This window comes from Oncorhynchus masou, chromosome 31, assembly GCF_036934945.1.
Source record: "Oncorhynchus masou masou isolate Uvic2021 chromosome 31, UVic_Omas_1.1, whole genome shotgun sequence".
Taxonomy (NCBI): Eukaryota; Metazoa; Chordata; class Actinopteri; order Salmoniformes; family Salmonidae; genus Oncorhynchus; species Oncorhynchus masou.
In genome coordinates, this window is record NC_088242.1 from 25,595,066 (window position 1) to 25,616,454 (window position 21,389).

The following is a 21,389-nucleotide window of genomic DNA, read 5'->3' on the forward strand; positions in this document are numbered from 1 at the left end:
CAGCTAAAGCCATTCCTATACCACTGTAGAATGGTGCAGCTAAAGCCATTCCTATACCACTGTAGAATGGTGCAGCTAAAGCCATTCCTATACCACTGTAGAATGGTGCAGCTAAAGCCATTCCTATACCATACCGCATTGTAGAATGGTGTAGAATGGTGCAGCTAAAGCCATTCCTATACCACTGTAGAATGGTGCAGCTAAAGCCATTCCTATACCACTGTAGAATGGTGCTGTAGAATGGTGCAGCTAAAGCCATTCCTATACCACTGTAGAATGGTGCAGCTAAAGCCATTCCTATACCACTGTAGAATGGTGCAGCTAAAGCCATTCCTATACCACTGTAGAATGGTGCAGCTAAAGCCATTCCTATACCACTGTAGAATGGTGCAGCTAAAGCCATTCCTATACCGCTGTAGAATGGTGCAGCTAAAGCCATTCCTATACCACTGTAGAATGGTGCAGCTAAAGCCATTCCTATACCACTGTAGAATGGTGCAGCTAGAAAGCCATTCCTATACCACTGTAGAATGGTGCAGCTAAAGCCATTCCTATACCACTGTAGAATGGTGCAGCTAAAGCCATTCCTATACCACTGTAGAATGGTGCAGCTAAAGCCATTCCTATACCACTGTAGAATGGTGCAGCTAAAGCCATTCCTATACCAGCTGTAGAATGGTGCAGCTAAAGCCATTCCTATACCACTGTAGAATGGTGCAGCTAAAGCCATTCCTATACCACTGTAGAATGGTGCAGCTAAAGCCATTCCTATACCACTGTAGAATGGTGCAGCTAAAGCCATTCCTATATACCTGTAGAATGGTGCAGCTAAAGCCATTCCTATACCACTGTAGAATGGTGCAGCTAAAGCCATTCCTATACCACTGTAGAATGGTGCAGCTAAAGCCATTCCTATACCGCTGTAGAATGGTGCAGCTAAAGCCATTCCTATACCACTGTAGAATGGTGCAGCTAAAGCCATTCCTATACCACTGTAGAATGGTGCAGCTAAAGCCATTCCTATACCACTGTAGAATGGTGCAGCTAAAGCCATTCCTATACCACTGTAGAATGGTGCAGCTAAAGCCATTCCTATACCACTGTAGAATGGTGCAGCTAAAGCCATTCCTATACCACTGTAGAATGGTGCAGCTAAAGCCATTCCTATACCACTGTAGAATGGTGCAGCTAAAGCCATTCCTATACCACTGTAGAATGGTGCAGCTAAAGCCATTCCTATACCATTCCTGTAGAATGTTGCAGCTAAAGCCATTCCTATACCACTGTAGAATGGTGCAGCTAAAGCCATTCCTATACCATTGTAGAATGGTGCAGCTAAAGCCATTCCTATACTGTAGAATGGTGCAGCTAAAGCCATTCCTATACCACTGTAGAATGGTGCAGCTAAAGCCATTCCTATACCACTGTAGAATGGTGCAGCTAAAGCCATTCCTATACAGCTAAAGCATACCACTGTAGAATGGTGCAGCTAAAGCCATTCCTATACCACTGTAGTAAAGCCATTCCTATAATGTAGAATGGTGCAGCTAAAGCCATTCCTAGAATACCACTGTAGAATGGTGCAGCTAAAGCCATTCCTATACCACTGTAGAATGGTGCAGCTAAAGCCATTCCTATACCACTGTAGAATGGTGCAGCTAAAGCCATTCCTATACCACTGTAGAATGGTGCAGCTAAAGCCATTCCTATACCACTGTAGAATGGTGCAGCTAAAGCCATTCCTATACCACTGTAGAATGGTGCAGCTAAAGCCATTCCTATACCACTGTAGAATGGTGCAGCTAAAGCCATTCCTATACCACTGTAGAATGGTGCAGCTAAAGCCATTCCTATACCACTGTAGAATGGTGCAGCTAAAGCAGCTGCAGCTAAAGCCATTCCTATACCACCTGTAAAGAATGGTGCAGCTAAAGCCATTCCTATACCACTGTAGAATGGTGCAGCTAAAGCCATTCCTATACCACTGTAGAATGGTGCAGCTAAAGCCATTCCTATACCACTGTAGAATGGTGCAGCTAAAGCCATTCCTATACCACTGTAGAATGGTGCAGCTAAAGCCATTCCTATACCCTGTAGAATTCATTCCTATACCGCTGTAGAATGGTGCAGCTAAAGCCATTTCCACTGTAGAATACCATTCCTATACCACTGTAGAATGGTGCAGCTAAAGCCATTCCTATACCATTGTAGAATGGTGCAGCTAAAGCCATTCCTATACCACTGTAGAATGGTGCAGCTAAAGCCATTCCTATACCACTGTAGAATGGTGCAGCTAAAGCCACTCCTATACCATTCCTATGTAGAATGGTGCAGCATTAAAGCCATTCCTATACCACTGTAGAATGGTGCAGCTAAAGCCATTCCTATACCACTGTAGAATGGTGCAGCTAAAGCCATTCCTATACCACTGTAGAATGGTGCAGCTAAAGCCATTCCTATACCATTGTAAAATGGTGCAGCTAAAGCCATTCCTATACCCTGTAGAATTCATTCCTATACCACTGTAGAATGGTGCAGCTAAAGCCATTCCTATACCACTGTAGAATGGTGCAGCTAAAGCCATTCCTATACCACTGTAGAATGGTGCAGCTAAAGCTGTAGAAGCTAAAGCCATTCCTATACCGCTGTAGAATGGTGCAGCTAAAGCCATTCCTATACTAAAGCCATTCCTATACCACTGTAGAATGGTGCAGCTAAAGCTGTAGAAAGCCATTCACTGTAGAATGGTAGCTAAAGCCACTATACCACTGTAGAATGGTGCAGCTAAAGCCATTCCTATACCACTGTAGAATGGTGCAGCTAAAGCCATTCCTATACCACTGTAGAATGGTGCAGCTAAAGCCATTCCTATACCACTGTAGAATGGTGCAGCTAAAGCCATTCCTATACCACTGTAGAATGGTGCAGCTAAAGCCATTCCTATACCACTGTAGAATGGTGCAGCTAAAGCCATTCCTATACCACTGTAGAATGGTGCAGCTAAAGCCATTCCTATACCGCTGTAGAATGGTGCAGCTAAAGCCTTCCTATACCACTGTAGAATGGTGCAGATAAAGCCATTCCTATACCACTGTAGAATGGTGCAGCTAAAGCCATTCCTATACCACTGTAGAATGGTGCAGCTAAAGCCATTCCTATACCACTGTAGAATGGTGCAGCTAAAGCCATTCCTATACCACTGTAGAATGGTGCAGCTAAAAAGCCTGTAGAATGGTGCAGCTCCTATACCACTGTAGAATGGTGTAAAATGGTGCAGCTAAAGCCATTCCTATACCGCTGTAGAATGGTGCAGCTAAAGCCATTCCTATACCACTGTAGAATGGTGCAGCTAAAGCCATTCCTATACCACTGTAGAATGGTGCAGCTAAAGCCATTCCTATACCGCTGTAGAATGGTGCAGCTAAAGCCATTCCTATACCATTGTAGAATGGTGCAGCTAAAGCCATTCCTATACCATTGTAGAATGGTGCAGCTAAAGCCATTCCTATACCACTGTAGAATGGTGCAGCTAAAGCCATTCCTATACCACTGTAGAATGGTGCAGCTAAAGCCATTCCTATACCACTGTAGAATGGTGCAGCTAAAGCCATTCCTATACCATTGTAAAATGGTGCAGCTAAAGCCATTCCTATACCGCTGTAGAATGGTGCAGCTAAAGCCATTCCTATACCCATTCCTATACCACTGTAGAATGGTGCAGCTAAAGCCATTCCTATACCACTGTAGAATGGTGCAGCTAAAGCCATTCCTATACCCTGTAGAATGGTGCAGCTGCCATTCCTATACCAGAATGGTGCAGCTAAAGCCATTCCTATACCGCTGTAGAATGGTGCAGCTAAAGCTAAAGCCATTCCTATACCACTGTAGAATGGTGCAGCTAAAGCCATTCCTATACCATTGTAGAATGGTGCAGCTAAAGCCATTCCTATACCACTGTAGAATGGTGCAGCTAAAGCCATTCCTATACCATTGTAGAATGGTGCAGCTAAAGCCATTCCTATACCACTGTAGAATGGTGCAGCTAAAGCCATTCCTATACCACTGTAGAATGGTGCAGCTAAAGCCATTCCTATACCACTGTAGAATGGTGCAGCTAAAGCCATTCCTATACCATTGTAAAATGGTGCAGCTAAAGCCATTCCTATACCGCTGTAGAATGTTGCAGCTAAAGCTGTAGAATGGTGCAGCTAAAGCCATTCCTATACCACTGTAGAATGGTGCAGCTAAAGCCATTCCTATACCACTGTAGAATGGTGCAGCTAAAGCCATTCCTATACCACTGTAGAATGGTGCAGCTAAAGCCATTCCTATACCACTGTAGAATGGTGCAGCTAAAGCCATTCCTATACCACTGTAAATGGTGCAGCTAAAGCCATTCCTATACCGCTGCCATTCCTAGAATGGTGCAGCTAAAGCCATTCCTATACCACTGTAGAATGGTGCAGCAGCTAAAGCCATTCCTATACCACTGTAGAATGGTGCAGCTAAAGCCATTCCTATACCGCTGTAGAATGGTGCAGCTAAAGCCATTCCTATGGTGCAGCTAAAGCCACCATTGTAGAATGGTGCAGCTAAAGCCATTCCTATACCACTGTAGAATGGTGCAGCTAAAGCCATTCCTATACCGCTGTAGAATGGTGCAGCTAAAGCCATGCTGCTTTTACTGTAATACAAAATGTCATAACAAAAGGTAATCATGTTGGGCATGATCAGTCGGTCACACATGGATAATGACCTACAGACTGTTCGTTAACCCATCTCCAATTGTCTTCCCTGCAGTTATCATCCAACCATCCGAACCATAACCACCCCTTCAGTAGGTGTACTGCTGGGCCTTTTAGCCAAGACATTGGTGTGTTGATTGGGAAGTGGAGAGGCAGAAGATGTGAATATGGCAGCAGCCAACTGTTGTTTCTATACACATCCATACCGTCTGGTATTGAATATAGTGGAGAGGCAGAAGATGTGAACTGTTGTTTCTATACACATCCATACCGTCTGGTATTGCTGTGGTTGTTTTTGTATATACTGTATGTTGATAATGCTGCTGTACAGATACTGCTGATTTGATTGAATGAAGGCCCTGGACTGAAAATGTCTCCATGAGGATGCGTCCTTGATTGCACCAGATGCATTTCACTAATCAATAGACATACATCATCTAACGTAGCTACATACAATATTGTGCCACAGTGGATTTTCACCACTGGGATGAGACGCCCTCTTCTTGCACAGCCTGGATTTGCAGGGGGAAATGTTTTTAGGAAGAACACAGGCTACAGAAACAGGCAGGCAGGCACTTGAGCCTCAGATGGTTGCTGTCCCCCTCTCTCTCCGACTGTGGGAGAGACTCAGCCAATCTGTGCACGGTGACGCTGCACAAGGCTGGATCTAGACGCGCTTCATCATAATATTTAACACACCCTACATCAATCTCACATGCGAAGGACAGTGATTGTCTTTTTCCTTGCTCACAAGGCACACTGTAGTCTATCTCCGAGAGAGAAACCGAATCGGCACCTATTCGAATTATTTGTTTGATTCGTCTCGCTTTGGTTGTTTTGTATTGCCTGTCTTTATTCGGGATTTGCTGTGAACATTGCCATTTATTCTCATCCTGGGTCGCTTACTGTACTTTGCCTGCTGCGCCTTTACACGTTGTTTTATCGTTTCTAGTGAAAAAGGAGGAGTCTTTTGAATAGTCTTCTTTTAAAATTATATTTTGACATTGGTGAATAGCGCTCTCGGCGCTTTTCCTATCCCGGACTGGACCAATGCGTAGCCCGTGCCCAGCGGATCCACGACAGCTCCGTTTCTCACACAGCAGAGTTCACGCTCAATGGCCGGACCGATGTGCGCCAGCAGACCCCGCCAACATACACCTCTGATGGATCATTTATCTACCGTTTTCGAGCTTCTTTCCAGACCCTTGCACTTCCTTTATACCGTGTATTGTGCGTAAAGCCTTGGGGTCGGAGCTGTAGAGCGAAAGCAATTGAGATAATGCCGCTTTCCCAACTCGACCGTTGGTCTGAACCGAGTCGACCTGTTTTACCTGGGCGCATGCGGAGAATCCTCTCGTTCTGAACCACAAAAGAAGCCAGCCGTCTGGATTTCTATGTGGTTGGAAATACAAAAGTTGAACACTGAAACATTTAGTCTACTCAAGACGGCAAGAAGTGAAGATGGTTACGTGTTCAACGTGTATTTCATTAAAGTGGCATCCAGCGTAATAAACATAATCAGTGATGTAGTGAGTCTGTTCATATGCGTGCTCATCATTTGCAGTAAATACTCGCAACTGCTCAAACAGGGGACTATGAAGATGATACTCTTCCGTAAATTCCGGGTTTTGATTCTCATGGTGTTTCTAATCGCCTGCTCGATGCACATCATGATAGACTTGTTACCAAAGCTGGAGAGGCGCAGCAACAGCGGCTGCTCCTGCTCGCACAAGCCGAGCGAGGACCCTCAGAACTGGGCTAAACACCGAGCTAGGTCGGGAGCGGAGTCAGGCTGGCCTAACAAACACACGCTGAGAATCCTCCAGGACTTCAGCAATGAGCCAAACTCTAACATCTCTTCCCATTCTCTGGAGAAGAACACCAAAGCGGGAAACAAAACGGAAGCGTTTAAACGGATTGAACATTATGCACAAAATGGTGACAAAAAGAGACGGTTCATACAGGACACTGTGGTCACCAAAAACATACCTGTCAAGAGTTCAAGGTTGCTGGCTCTGTTTGACCACCCGTTATTCAAGAGAGCCTTACCGTCTCTGACCGACGAAGACACCTTGTTCAACGTCAACACAGACATCAGATTTGACCCCAACGCCGCCACAGAGAATCAGGAATGGTAACATATGTTTTATATATTTATAGACCATCACCACAATCGAAAAGTGATTATTAGCCTCTTTAAATTCAACCCAAGACAACAGCACAAATTAAACAAACAATACGCCTAGGATATTATGTGTAAATTACACATTTCATCTTGTTATTTCACATTAATAAAGGTGTTTTTACACAAATGGTTATAGGCTACCTAACCATATTAGCAAATGTCCCTCTTGCAAATTCAAGTCATGTCATGTCAAAACATGTCACCTCTTAACACATGAAACACTAAAAAGGAGGGTGGTTCAGGGCTGCAGAAAAAGCATACTGATGTCATACTCCCCATTGTAATAACACAGATCACCTCTCCCTTCTCCTCCCTCCCCTCTTCCCCCCAGGCACGCTGAAGGGAACGTGGAGGAGTACACTCCAACAGGAGGAGAGCTGACGGCTGACTCCTACCCCAACTGGCTCCGCTTCCACATAGGGATTAATCGATATGAGCTCTACTCCAGACATAACCTAGTCATCGATGCTCTGCTCAGGGACCTGGTCTCGCAGAGAATCACCAGCGTCGGTAAGTGAGAGGAGAGGAGAGAAGGCAGCTTCTCTATAGCCTTGTCTCAGATCTGGTTGTACGTTATTCAGCCAAACCTTATGTCATATAGCAGGGTTAAACAACCCTGGTTAGACAACCCTGGTTCTGGAGTGCCGCATGCACTTCATTGTTTTGGTTTAACCAACATGGAAGTCCAGGTGTGTTGAATTTAGACTTAGCCCCGGGAAACAGGGGTGCTGAGGGTGCTGCAGCACCCCCTGAAAAACCAGAATAAAAAGAGTGTATATATATATATATATATATAAAAAGATGCAGCACCCCCACCCACAAACAGCTATGAACTTATTTTTGACTATGAATTTAGGCAATCACTGAACTGATACATTTTCTCAGTTGGTCAGGTGTGGTGCCTACAGTGTAGTTGGAACAAAATGCTGTAGTCCCTGCGGCACTCCAGGAACAGGGTTGCCTACCCCTGTCATTTAAGTGGAGAAACTAGCCTGGTTCCAGATCTGTGTGTGGATTGTGTAGCCAACTCCTCTGACTATCATTGTTACAGAGGACTTGGCAAAGGCACAGACAGATTTGGGACTGGCTAGTTTCTCCTCTGTATGGCACAACAACAGTCAGAGTAGTTAGCTAAACTAAGCACATAGGGTTCTTTCAATAACTACGGTACCAGTGAAGAATTCACCACACTGGACAACTTGTTACAGCTGTTAAGTCATTGATAATAATCTGCTGATTTGTTTCAAGTCATTACATTAAGATATAAGGGGGGGGGGGGCGATCAGAGCTAAATTGAATACAATTCATAAGTTGATGTTTAATTCCATGTCATGGTTGGTGTCTTGATGGATTTTTGTAAAAACCTGTGACATAAAACACTAATTTTCTGTCCTTGCATTTATGTCAGTGTACTTTGACATTACTTCATATATTAAGCATTAATCAGTTCAATTTGACAATGACTGTGAACCCTGTAAGAATCCTGGATCGAGCTGTCGGACAGTTTGTTGTATAGAGATCTCAGAAATGCAGTGTAACTACCTAACATTTTGTGTCTTCTTATGTTACGGGGTGAAAACAGTTTTCATGGGCACACAAATCTAAAATAATGAATTCAATTGCAAAATCGCAAGCCCCTAACCGAAAGAGTAACCTTAACTTGATACTTAAAACCTAAATTGATACTGTCATTAACGTGTTTTTTCAATAATTCTGCCTAATACTTGATGGATGCACATTTGGTGTCCAGCTGATTAGTTAGGCCGTGATATTTTCACACGTCATCATCTGATCTAGAAAGGAATTTTCCGAATGACAGTCAAGTGACAAGAAGCTGTTCTGAGAGCACATGCGATGCAACAACAGCCCAAGTGCTGGGAAAAAGGTGGTTTCGAGGAATGTCCAGAAAAATTTGGTGTCTCATTCCTTACGCTTGTGCCTGGATCCACGTTGGGTCTAAAATCACATGCGAATTGATGTTGATCATCTGTTGTTGTCTGCTTGATTTACAGCAGGGTGTCGTTAGATTTAACAGAGAAAGCATCAAGTTAATGAGTTCATGTTTTCACATGTTTTTGTGCCTCAGATTGGACACTGTCTACTTTGCGCAGTTGTGTAGGATAGACTATTGCGCAACACCCAACACTAGTCTGATGAATTCTTCAGGATATAATGACAACAAATGACATACCTCGTGGGCTTATTCACAACATGATCTGGTAATGAAATAACATGACAAATACATTTCAGGTTTCCTTGTTACACCTGCAATTTTAAACCATACAATTTCCTCAATTGTAATTATTGTAGTCAATTTAAAAGTTCTCCAGCTCCCTTATAATTATCTGTGATTTACGTTATTGCTACGTTTTTGTTTGATTTTCTGTTGCGGTAAAAACCACTTGCGGTTATTGTTACGATGACTACTTGTCTTTCCATACAAATCCTTCCATGAAAAAGGAACCTGGTTGTTGCTCACTTTCTCATTATAAAAACAGCAATGGTGTAATTCAAATGGGGAGATGAATGATGCTGCTATTCATGGCTTTATTATGTGTCCTCGCGTCTGCCACATAGGCTACAGAAAAATCGGCATGCATCCAATCTATTTAGTCAGGCGATGTCCACAATATTCTCACATATTTTAGAATGAAATCATAATTGGAATGTTAATGCATTGGCAAGGCCTAAAAAATTTTTTTCTTGAAGTGGTAAGCGCCTCTTTTGTTATACACGTTTTGCATGCATTTTGGGGGAAGTGGGCCCTATATGTACAATGATATAAATTATACGACTGTGTTACATTGAGGTCCCTGGAAATTACAGTTAAGTGCTTGAAAAAGTCCCTGAAAGTCCTTGAATTTGACTTGCCAATGTCTGTATGATCGCTGCTTAAAGGATGTATACTATTAGTACTATGTTGTGGTGTTGGTGGAGTTATGGGTCAATTTGCATGTATTCACTTTTATTCCTCTAAGTACACAGGTAGAACTGCATAAAAATCATTTTGAGTTTTGTTTCAAACTATTTTGAAATGTTGATCCCAATGTCACACTTTGGCTCCATTATTCATAGAAAGACCCATAAACAGATCTGGGACCAGGCTACGTTCTCTCTCCAGATCCACACACAGTGAAATGAGAGAATGCAGGGTGGATGCAACTTGGTCTGGCAGTATGGTCAGCTACATGCTGCTCCCTCCAGCCCATGTAATTACATAGCTACAGTGCCTTGCGAAAGTATTCGGCCCCCTTGAACTTTGCGACCTTTTGCCACATTTCAGGCTTCAAACATAAAGATATAAAACTGTATTTTTTTGTGAAGAATCAACAACAAGTGGGACACAATCATGAAGTGGAACGACATTTATTGGATATTTCAAACTTTTTTAACAAAAATTGGGCGTGCAAAATTATTTAGCCCCTTTACTTTCAGTGCAGCAAACTCTCTCCAGAAGTTCAGTGAGGATCTCTGAATGATCCAATGTTGACCTAAATGACTAATGATGATAAATACAATCCACCTGTGTGTAATCAAGTCTCTGTATAAATGCACCTGCACTGTGATAGTCTCAGAGGTCCGTTAAAAGCGCAGAGAGCATCATGAAGAACAAGGAACATACCAGGCAGGTCCGAGATACTGTTGTGAAGAAGTTTAAAGCCGGATTTGGATACAAAAAGATTTCCCAAGCTTTAAACATCCAAGGAGCACTGTGCAAGCGATAATATTGAAATGGAAGGAGTATCAGACCACTGCAAATCTACCAAGACCTGGCCGTCCCTCTAAACTTTCAGCTCATACAAGGAGAAGACTGATCAGAGATGCAGCCAAGAGGCCCATGATCACTCTGGATGAACCGCAGAGATCTACAGCTGAAGTGGGAGACTCTGTCCATAGGACAACAATCAGTCGTATATTGCACAAATCTGGCCTTTATGGAAGTGGCAAGAAGAAAGCCATTTCTTAAAGATATCCATAAAAAGTGTCGTTTAAAGTTTGCCACAAGCCACCTGGGAGACACACCAAACATGTGGAAGAAGGTGCTCTGGTCAGATGAAACCAAAATTGAACTTTTTGGCAACAATGCAAAACGTTATGTTTGGCGTAAAAGCAACACAGCTCATCACAATGAACACACCATCCCCACTGTCAAACATGGTGGTGGCAGCATCATGGTTTGGGCCTGCTTTTCTTCAGCAGGGACAGGGAAGATGGTTAAAATTGATGGGAAGATGGATGGAGCCAAATACAGGACCATTCTGGAAGAAAACCTGATGGAGTCTGCAAAAGACCTGAGACTGGGACAGAGATTTGTCTTCCAACAAGACAATGATCCAAAACATAAAGCAAAATCTACAATGGAATGGTTCAAAAATAAACATATCCAGGTGTTAGAATGGCCAAGTCAAAGTCCAGACCTGAATCCAATCGAGAATCTGTGGAAAGAACTGAAAACTGCAGTTCACAAATGCTCTCCATCCAACCTCACTGAGCTCGAGCTGTTTTGCAAGGAGGAATGGGAAAAAAATTCAGTCTCTTGATGTGCAAAACTGATAGAGACATACCCCAAGCGACTTACAGCTGTAATCGCAGCAAAAGGTGGCGCTACAAAGTATTAACTTAAGGGGGCTGAATAATTTTGCACGCCCAATTTTTCAGTTTTTGATTTGTTAAAAAAGTTTGGAATATCCAATAAATGTCGTTCCACTTCATGATTGTGTCCCACTTGTTGTTGATTCTTCACAAAAAAATACAGTTTTATATCTTTATGTTTGAAGCCTGAAATGTGGCAAAAGGTCACAAAGTTCAAGGGGGCCGAATACTTTTGCAAGGCACTGTATATGACTGAGTGGCTAGGATGTGAATGTCAATTGAGACTACAAAATCCAGCAGTTGGTAGTATGGGTTTTGCTTTGTATAGCAGGCCTAGCTACAGTCAGACCTACTTCACTCATTTACAGATATTTGGTCGTGTGAATTTGATGAGTTTATTTCCAAAACTCTACATCCACCAATATTTCACATTTGAGTTTTTTCACCAGGAATTATTGCTTATGGGTACCTTGTGTAAAATATTACTGTTGTCAGATTTTTAATGAATAGATTCTAGGGGTCTATTAAAATTCTTTTTTTTCTGCATTGTTTAGCTGGAATGGAGTGCTTCTATTCTGTATATTTGGGTGTGGTATCTGATTGTCTCACCTCGCTATCTTAAGATGAATGTGCTAACTAAGAGCATATGTTAAATGACAAAAATGTTGAAAGTAGGTATTTTACATACAGATCTCATATTACTGTATTGATATATATTGATGTCAGAAATGTATAATTTGTACAGTTCTTTATAAAAAAAGGTAGTTATTTGCTACATTTGACTGTGTAAAACCTAGCAGTACTACTTATCTTTCTGAGAGTAAGGCTTATATACACTACTCAGTCGAAAGTTTTAGAACACCTACTCATTCAAGGGGTTTTCTTCATTTTTACTATTTTCTACATTGTAGAATAATAGTGAAGACATCAAACTATGAAATAACACATATGGAATCATGTAGTAACCAAAAAAGTGTTAAACAAATCAAAGATTTGAGATTCTTCAAATAGCCACCCTTTGCCTTGATGACAGCTTTGCACACTCTTGGCATTCTCTCAACCAGCTTCACCTGGAATGCTTTTCCAACATTAATGAAGGACTTCCCACATATTCTGAGCACGTGTTAGCTGCTTTTCCTTAACTCTGCGGTTTGACTTATCCCAAACCATCTCAATTTGGTTGAGGTCAGGGGATTGTGGAGACCAGGTCATCTGATGCAGCACTCCATCACTCTCCTTGGTAAAACTAGCCCTTACACAGTCTGGAGGTGTGTTGGGTCATTGTCCTGTTGAAAAACAAATGATAGTCCCACTAAGCCAAAACCAGATGGTATGGCGTATCGCTGCAGAATGCTGTGGTAGCCATGCTTGTTAAGTGTGCCTTGAATCTGTTCACCTACTCTGCGTCTCACAAAACACAGCGGTTGGAATCAAAAATCGCAAATCTGGACTCATCAGACCAAAGGACAGATTTCCAATGGTCTGATGTCCATTGCTAGTGTTTCCTGGCCCAAGCAAGTCTCGTCTTCTTATTGATGTCCTTTAGTAGTGGTTTCTTTGCAGCAATTCAACCGTGAAGGCCTGATTCACACAGTCTCCTCTGAACTGTTGATGTTGAGATGTGTCTGTTACTTGAACACAGGGAAGCATTTATTTGGGCTGCAATTTCTGAGACTGTTAACTCTAATGAACTTCATTAGAGTTACCAGCCTTATCCTCTGCAAATCAAATCACATTTTATTGGTCACATACACATGGTTAGCAGATGTTAATGCGAGTGTAACGAAATGCTTGTGCTTCTAGTTCTGACAATGCAGTAATATCTAACAAGTAATCTAACAAATTCACAACAACTACCTTATACACACAAATGTAAAGGGATTAATTAAAAATATGTACATATAAATATATGGATGAGCGATGGCTGTGCGGCATAGGCAAGATGCAGTAGATTTTATAGAATACAGTATATACAGTGGGGCAAAAAAGTATTTAGTCAGCCACCAATTGTGCAAGTTCTCCCACTTAAAAAGATGAGAGAGGCCTGTCACTTTCATCATAGGTACACTTCAACTATGACAGACAAAATGAGAGAAAATCACATTGTAGGATTTGTAATGAATGTATTTGCAAATTATGGTGGAAAATAAGTATCTGGTCAATGACAAAAGTTTATCTCAATACTTTGTTATATACCCTTTGTTGGCAATGACAGAGGTCATGGGGTATGTAAGTAAGGGGGTATGTCTCTATCAGTTTTGCACATCGAGAGACTGAATTTTTCCCCCATTCCTCCTTGCAAAACAGCTCGAGCTCAGTGAGGTTGGATGGAGAGCATTTGTGAACTGCAGTTTTCAGTTCTTTCCACAGATTCTCGATTGGATTCAGGTCTGGACTTTGACTTGGCCATTCTAACACCTGGATATGTTTATTTTTGAACCATTCCATTGTAGATTTTGTTTTATGTTTTGGATCATTGTCTTGTTGGAAGACAAATCTCCGTCCCAGTCTCAGGTCTTTTGCAGACTCCATCAGGTTTTCTTCCAGAATGGTCCTGTATTTGGCTCCATCCATCTTCCCATCAATTTTAACCATCTTCCCTGTCCCTGCTGAAGAAAAGCAGGCCCAAACCATGATGCTGCCACCACCATGTTTGACAGTGGGTATGATGTGCTCAGGGTTTTGAGCTGTGTTGCTGTTACGCCAAACATAACGTTTTGCATTGTTGCCAAAAAGTTCAATTTTGGTTTCATCTGACCAGAGCACCTTCTTCCATATGTTTGGTGTGTCTCCCAGGTCGCTTGTGGCAAACTTTAAACAACACTTTTTATGGATATCTTTAAGAAATGGCTTTCTTCTTGCCACTCTTCCATAAAGGCCAGATTTGTGCAATATACGGCTGATTGTTGTCCTATGGACTGAGTCTCCCACCTCAGCTGTAGATCTCTGCAGTTCATCCAGAGTGATCATGGGCCTCTTGGCTGCATCTCTGATCAGTCTTCTCCTTGTATGAGCTGAAAGTTTAGAGGGACGGCCAGGTCTTGGTAGATTTGCAGTGGTCTGATACTCCTTCCATTTCAATATTATCACTTGCACAGTGCTCCTTGGGATGTTTAAAGCTTGGGAAATCTTTTTGTATCCAAATCCAGCTTTAAACTTCTTCACAACAGTATCTCGGACCTGCCTGGTGTGTTCCTTGTTCTTCATGATGCTCTCTGCGCTTTTAACGGACCTCTGAGACTATCACAGTGCAGGTGCATTTACACGGAGACTTGATTACACACAGGTGGATTGTATTTATCATCATTAGTCATTTAGGTCAACATTGGATCATTCAGAGATCCTCACTGAACTTCTGGAGAGAGTTTGCTGCACTGAAAGTAAAGGGACTGAATAATTTTGCACGCCCAATTTTTGTTAAAAAAGTTATAAAAAAAAATATCCAATAAATGTCGTTCCACTTCAAGATTGTGTCCCACTTGTTGTTAATTCTTCACAAAAAAATACAGTTTTATATCTTTATGTTTGAAGCCTGAAATGTGGCAAAAGGTCGCAAAGTTCAAGGGGGCCGAATACTTTCGCAAGGCACTGTATATATAAAACAAATCCTTATTTTTTTTTCATTTAGGAATGTTACTGTCCCCACTACAACAACATCAAATATACCTCAATACACAACGTTTTTGAGCATTCCATGAATTCCTATGGATGATTGCTCCTCCTGGGGAGTGCCAATATGTGTTACGCGGAGTGGAACAGGGGAACCCAAGAGCATACTCAGACAAGGAGACTGGGATGAAGTAACCAGGATATTTATTGAAACACAGGATGGAGTGCAGGCCAGGGAAAGCTTGGATGGGTTGCAGGAAACTAGATGCGGAGGCTGAGGCTGGAGTGAGAGGAGTTGGGACAGGGTAAGCAGGTCCAGAGGCTGAGGCTGGAGCGAGAGGGATTGGGACAGGGTAAGCAGGTCCAGAGGCTGAGGCTGGAGCGAGAGGGATTGGGACAGGGTAAGCAGGTCCAGAGGCTGAGGCTGGAGCGAGAGGGGTTGACACAGGGTAAGCAGGTCCAGAGACTGAGGCTGGAGCGAGAGGGGTTGGGACAGGGTAAGCAGGTCTAGAGGCTGAGGCTGGAGCGAGAGGGGTTGGGACAGGGTAAGCAGGTCCAGAGGCTGAGGCTGGAGTGAGAGGAGTTGGGACAGGGTAAGCAGGTCCAGAGGCTGAGGCTGGAGCGAGAGGGGTTAGGACAGGGTAAGCAGGTCCAGAGGCTGAGGCTGGAGCGAGAGGAGTTGGGACAGGGTAAGCAGGTCCAGAGGCTGAGGCTGGAGCGAGAGGGATTGGGACAGGGTAAGCAGGTCCAGAGGCTGAGGCTGGAGCGAGAGGGGTTGGGACAGGGTAAGCAGGTCCAGAGGCTGAGGCTGGAGCAAGAGGGGTTGAGACAGGGTAAGAAGCTCCAGAGGCTGAGGCTGGAGCGAGAGGGGTTGGGACAGGGTAGGCAGGTCCAGAGGCTGAGGCTGGAGCGAGAGGGGTTGGGACAGGGTAAGCAGGTCCGGGGATGAATCCAAGGGAGCAGTAGAGTGGGGAATCCAGAACAGAGTAGCAGGATGACGAGACGTGGGACAGGAGACAGGGACCAGAGTCAGAGCGGGCAGAGCTGTAGTGGAGAGGAAAACATTGTCAGGCAGGGAAACAGGATCTGAGTAGTAACAAATGGCTAGAAGCGTAGACTGACTGAGCAGAGATTACGATCTGGCAGCGTGGAAGTGGCAGGGCTGAGTATTTGTAGAGGTCTTGATTACGGAACAGGTTGCAGCTGGTGGGGATCTGCTCTGACTCCAGCACACCTGTCTCCGCACACACAGAGAGAGAGGGAGAGGGAGAGGGAGAGACTACTGGGGGAGTGGTGGCAGGTCAAGGAGACACAGGATGAGCAGTAGAGGGCGTGGCAGGAGCAGATGTAACAATATGACAGACCGGTGGCTTCAGAAGTGTCTCAATGGCCAATACATAGCATCAGCAATCCAGGGTTTATATACATAATTGGTTACGACCTCTCTTTATCTGATTTCTGCCACGGAAGTTCCCCAGGCTTCCCGTTTTAGGCCTGGTATTTGACGAGGGCATCTGATTACTAAGTGAGTATGCAAACAGTCTAGAGACTGAAGCATTGACATTTCCGCTTGAACTTTTCACCCTCTTCTCTCCTTTGTACAGCACTTGTCAACATCTCTTTATCATGAAACAGCATGTTCATCTTTTGAAAGACCATAAATGTGATTATTTTCAGCGCTGCTTCTTTGCTTGATCATGTCAACAAAGCATAGCTGTTTTACTGAAGAGAAAACCTTCACCTTGGTGACCATTCACTAAAGCACATGGTTCAATCTAAAGCACACGGTTCAATCTATTAAGCTTTAGTTGCTCTCTTTTGGGGGCAATATGTTTTACTGACCAAGAAAGTGACTTTGTTGAATTTTGTCCATTTTCGATGGCTTGTTGTGTGTGTGTGTGTGTGTGTGTGTGTGTGTGTGTGTGTGTGTGTGTGTGTGTGTGTGTGTGTGTGTGTGTGTGTGTGTGTGTGTGTGTGTGTGTGTGTGTGTGTGTGTGTGTGTGAGAGAGACAAGGTGTGAGTGAGTGAGAGACTGAGAGACTCACACAGAGACCGAGAGACACACACACACAGACCGAGTGACTGAGAGGCACACACAGAGGCCGAGAAACACACACAGAGACCGAGAGACACACACAGAGACCAAGAGACACACACAGAGGCCGAGAGACACACACAGAGGCCGAGAGAAACACACAGAGGCCGAGAGACACACACAGAGGCCGAGAGACACACACAGCGACCGAGAGACACACACAGAGACCGAGAGACACACACAGAGACCGAGAGACACGCACAGAGGCCGAGAGACACACACAGAGGCCGAGAGACACACACAGAGGCCGAGAGACACACACAGCGACCGAGAGACACACACAGAGACCGGAGACCCACACAGAGACGGAGAGACCCACACAGAGGCCGAGAGACACACTCAGAGACCGAGAGACCCACACAGAGACCGAGAGACCCACACAGAGACCGAGAGACACACACAGAGGCCGAGAGACACACACAGAGGCCGAGAGACACACACAGAGGCCGAGAGACAAACACAGAGGCCGAGAGACACACACAGAGGCCGAGAGACACACACAGAGACTGAGAGACCCACACAGAGACCGAGAGACACACACAGAAGCCGATAGACACACACAGAGGCCGAGAGACACACAAAGAGACAGAGAGACCGAGAGACACACAAAGAGACAGAGAGACCGAGAGACACACACAGAGACCAAGAGACACACACAGAGACCGAGAGACACACACAGAGGCCGAGAGAAACACACAGAGGCCGAGAGACACACACAGAGGCCGAGAGACACACACAGCGACCGAGAGACACACACAGAGACCGAGAGACACGCACAGAGACCGAGAGACACGCACAGAGGCCGAGAGACACACACAGAGGCCGAGAGACACACACAGAGGCCGAGAGACACACACAGAGGCCGAGAGACACACACAGCGACCGAGAGACACACACAGAGACCGAGAGACCCACACAGAGACGGAGAGACCCACACAGAGGTCGAGAGACACACTCAGAGACCGAGAGACCCACACAGAGACCGAGAGACCCACACAGAGACCGAGAGACACACACAGAGACCGAGAGACACACACAGAGGCCGAGAGACACACACAGAGGCCGAGAGACACACACAGAGGCCGAGAGACAAACACAGAGGCCGAGAGACACACACAGAGGCCGAGAGACACACACAGAGACTGAGAGACCCACACAGAGACCGAGAGACACACACAGAAGCCGAGAGACACACACAGAGGCCGAGAGACACACAAAGAGACAGAGAGACCGAGAGACACACAAAGAGACAGAGAGACCGAGAGACACACAAAGAGACAGACAGAGACCGAGAGACAGAGACCCAAAGCCAGACAGAGACCGAGAGACCGACAGTGAGAGACAGACAGACCAAGAGACCGACAGTGAGAGACAGACAGACCAAGAGACCGACAGTGAGAGACAGACAGACAAAGACAGACAGACAGATGGAAGAAAGAACACAGAGAGGAGAGAGAGAGAGAGGAGAGAGAGAGCAAATGAGTGAAGAAATAAACACAAAGAGAAGATAGGCTATGCCCACTGCCCACAAAATTAGGTGGAAACTGAGCTGCACTTTCTGACCTCCTGCCAAATGTATGACCATATTAGAGACACACATTTCCCACAGATCACAAAGACCCACAAAGAATTTGAAAGCAAGTCAAACATTGATAAACTCCCATATTTGTTAGGAGAACTATCACAGTGTGCAATCGCAGCAGCAAGATCTGTGACCCGTTGCCATGAGAAAAGGGCAACCAGTGGAACACAAACAACATTGTCAATACAATCTATATTGATCTGTTTATTTATATTCCCCTACCTACCATTGGTACTTCAAAAAATGTCACATAACATTTAAAATGCCTTTATCTTTCTGAAGCCTTTGTGAGTGCAATGTTTACTCTTAATTTACATATACTTGTTTTTTGTTGTTTTTTGTTGTCATATTTATTGATTGTTTATTTCACTTGCTGTGCCAATGTAAACATGTTTCCCATGTCAATAAAGCCCCTTTGAATTTAATTGAGACAGAGAGCGGGAGTGAGAGATAGAGACAGAGACAGAGAGAGAGGTGGAAACTGAGCAGCACTTCCTAACCTCCTGCCAAATGTATGACCATATTAGAGATGCATATTTCCCTCAGATTACACAGAAACACAAATAATTCAAAAACAAAGCCAATTTCAATCATATCTGTTGGGTGAAATACCACAGTGTACCATCACAGCAGCAAGATTTGTGACCTGTTGCCACAAGAAAAGGGCAACCAGTGAAGCACAAACACCATTGTAAATACAACCCATATTTATGTTTATTTTCCCTTTTGTACTATTTGCACATAATTTGAAATGTCTTTATTCTTTTGGAATGTTTGTGAGTGTAATGTTTACTGTTCATTTTTATTGTTTATATCACTTTGGTTTATTATCTAGTTCACTTGCTTAGGCAATGTTAACATGTGTTTCCCATGCCAATAAAGCCCTCAAATTGAATTGAATTTAAAATGGAGAGAGACAGAGACAGAGACAGAGACAGAGACTGAGGGAAGAAAGAACAGAGAGAAAATGAGGGAAGAAAGGAGAGAACAGAGAGAACAGAGAGAGAGAGAGAACAGAGAGAACAGAGAGAACAGAGAGCAATGTGATTGCACTCTCTATCCTTCACCTTCCAGTCTCCTTCCTGATCAAACAAACACTGTGATATCATCTGTCACTCACTCTAAGTACACTTGTTGCTTTCAAGACAACTGGGAACTCTGAAAAAAACTAGGTCAAATCAGGACGTCAGTGATCTTCAGGTCGGAAAGTCAGAGCTCTAGAAAGATGCCCAAGTTTCTGACTTGGAATTCTGAGTTGGATGATGGTTCAAAAGGATTTCTCCCATTCTGAGCTCGCTTTTCCTCTCCAGAGTTTCCAGCTGTCTTGATCACACTAAAGTCTGAGATCTCTGAGTTCTGAATTCCCAGTTGTTTTGAAAAACAGTTAGGCACACAGTCTGAAGTGAACCAGTGGGAGAGGTTGACCATCCTCTGGGGGTGGGGGGGGGGGATCATTACATGATTGACTAAATCATATTTGATGGTGTACTCTATAAAGTTATTCGGTGAGAAAATGATTCTGCCATACTGTACATTTGCTGCCAATGAATATTTTTGTTGTTTGTATTTTTTCCAACAGCCATGAAGTCTGGAGGCACCCAACTGAAACTGATCATGACGTTCCAGAACTATGGACAGGCTCTGTTCAAACCTATGAAGTAAGTAGACTGCTTATGCCAACCTACATAGATGTGTGTGTATTGTGTTTATGTTGTGTAATTTGATAGATATTACTTGTTAGATATTACTGCACTGTGGGAGCTAGAAGCACAAGCATTTCGCTACAGCCGCAATAACATCTGCTAATCACGTGTATGTGACCAATAACATTGGATTTGATTTGACTGCCTATGCCAACCAGAAATGCTTCTCATGGTGATGTATTGTAGAGGTTCAATAGGCTATTTGTACAGTTCCGCAAGGGGATAATCTCAACGTGGTCTCAGAGCATTTCGTAAATCCAAGACACTCCATTTGGTATGATATGTTACATTTCGTATGGTATGTATTAATGAGTGGGTGTCCATCATCCATTTTGTATATAAAATGATATAAATTACAATTCATATGATATGTTACGAATTTGCAAAACGTATGATATATTACGAATTCCAATTTGTTTTATGGGTAACATTAGCTAGGGGTGGCTAATGCTAATATTAGCTAACTAGCTAACGTTAGCTAGGCTAGGGGTTCGGGTTAGGGGTTAATGGTGGGGTTAGGAGTTAGGTTAAAGGGGAAGGGTTAGCTAAAAGGGTTACGGTTATGGTTAGGGGAATGGTTAGCTAACATGCGAAGAAGTTCCAATATAGCTAAAAAGTAGTAAGTAGTTGCAAAGTCGCTAAATTGCTGAAGTTGTCCGTGATGAGATTCAAACACGCAACCTTTGGGTTGCTAGACGTTCGCGTATACGCCCACCCATCTGTTTGTAGACATTCACATTATACTGTACGTCCACCCACCCACCCTGAACGACCAACCAACGAACCAAACAACCACCCACCCACCCTCCTTTCATTTTTGGCTTAAATAACCTTCTGTTTTATGTAACCATACCAAACGTAAAATATCATACTCATT

The 21,389-nt window shown here is 43.7% G+C and overlaps 1 protein-coding gene across 1 annotated transcript in view; it reads left to right on the forward strand.

Annotated features, from left to right (window-relative positions):
- The first annotated feature begins 5,446 nt into the window (after positions 1–5,446).
- The window catches only part of fam20cb (FAM20C golgi associated secretory pathway kinase b), a 73,607-nt gene continuing 57,664 nt past the window's right edge, over positions 5,447–21,389 (forward strand). The window contains exons 1-3 of the mRNA XM_064950476.1: positions 5,447–6,879; positions 7,262–7,440; positions 20,389–20,467. Of these exons, the coding sequence (XP_064806548.1) occupies positions 6,140–6,879; positions 7,262–7,440; positions 20,389–20,467 (998 nt within the window). The 5' untranslated portion in view covers positions 5,447–6,139. The remainder of the gene's footprint in view (positions 6,880–7,261; positions 7,441–20,388; positions 20,468–21,389) is intronic.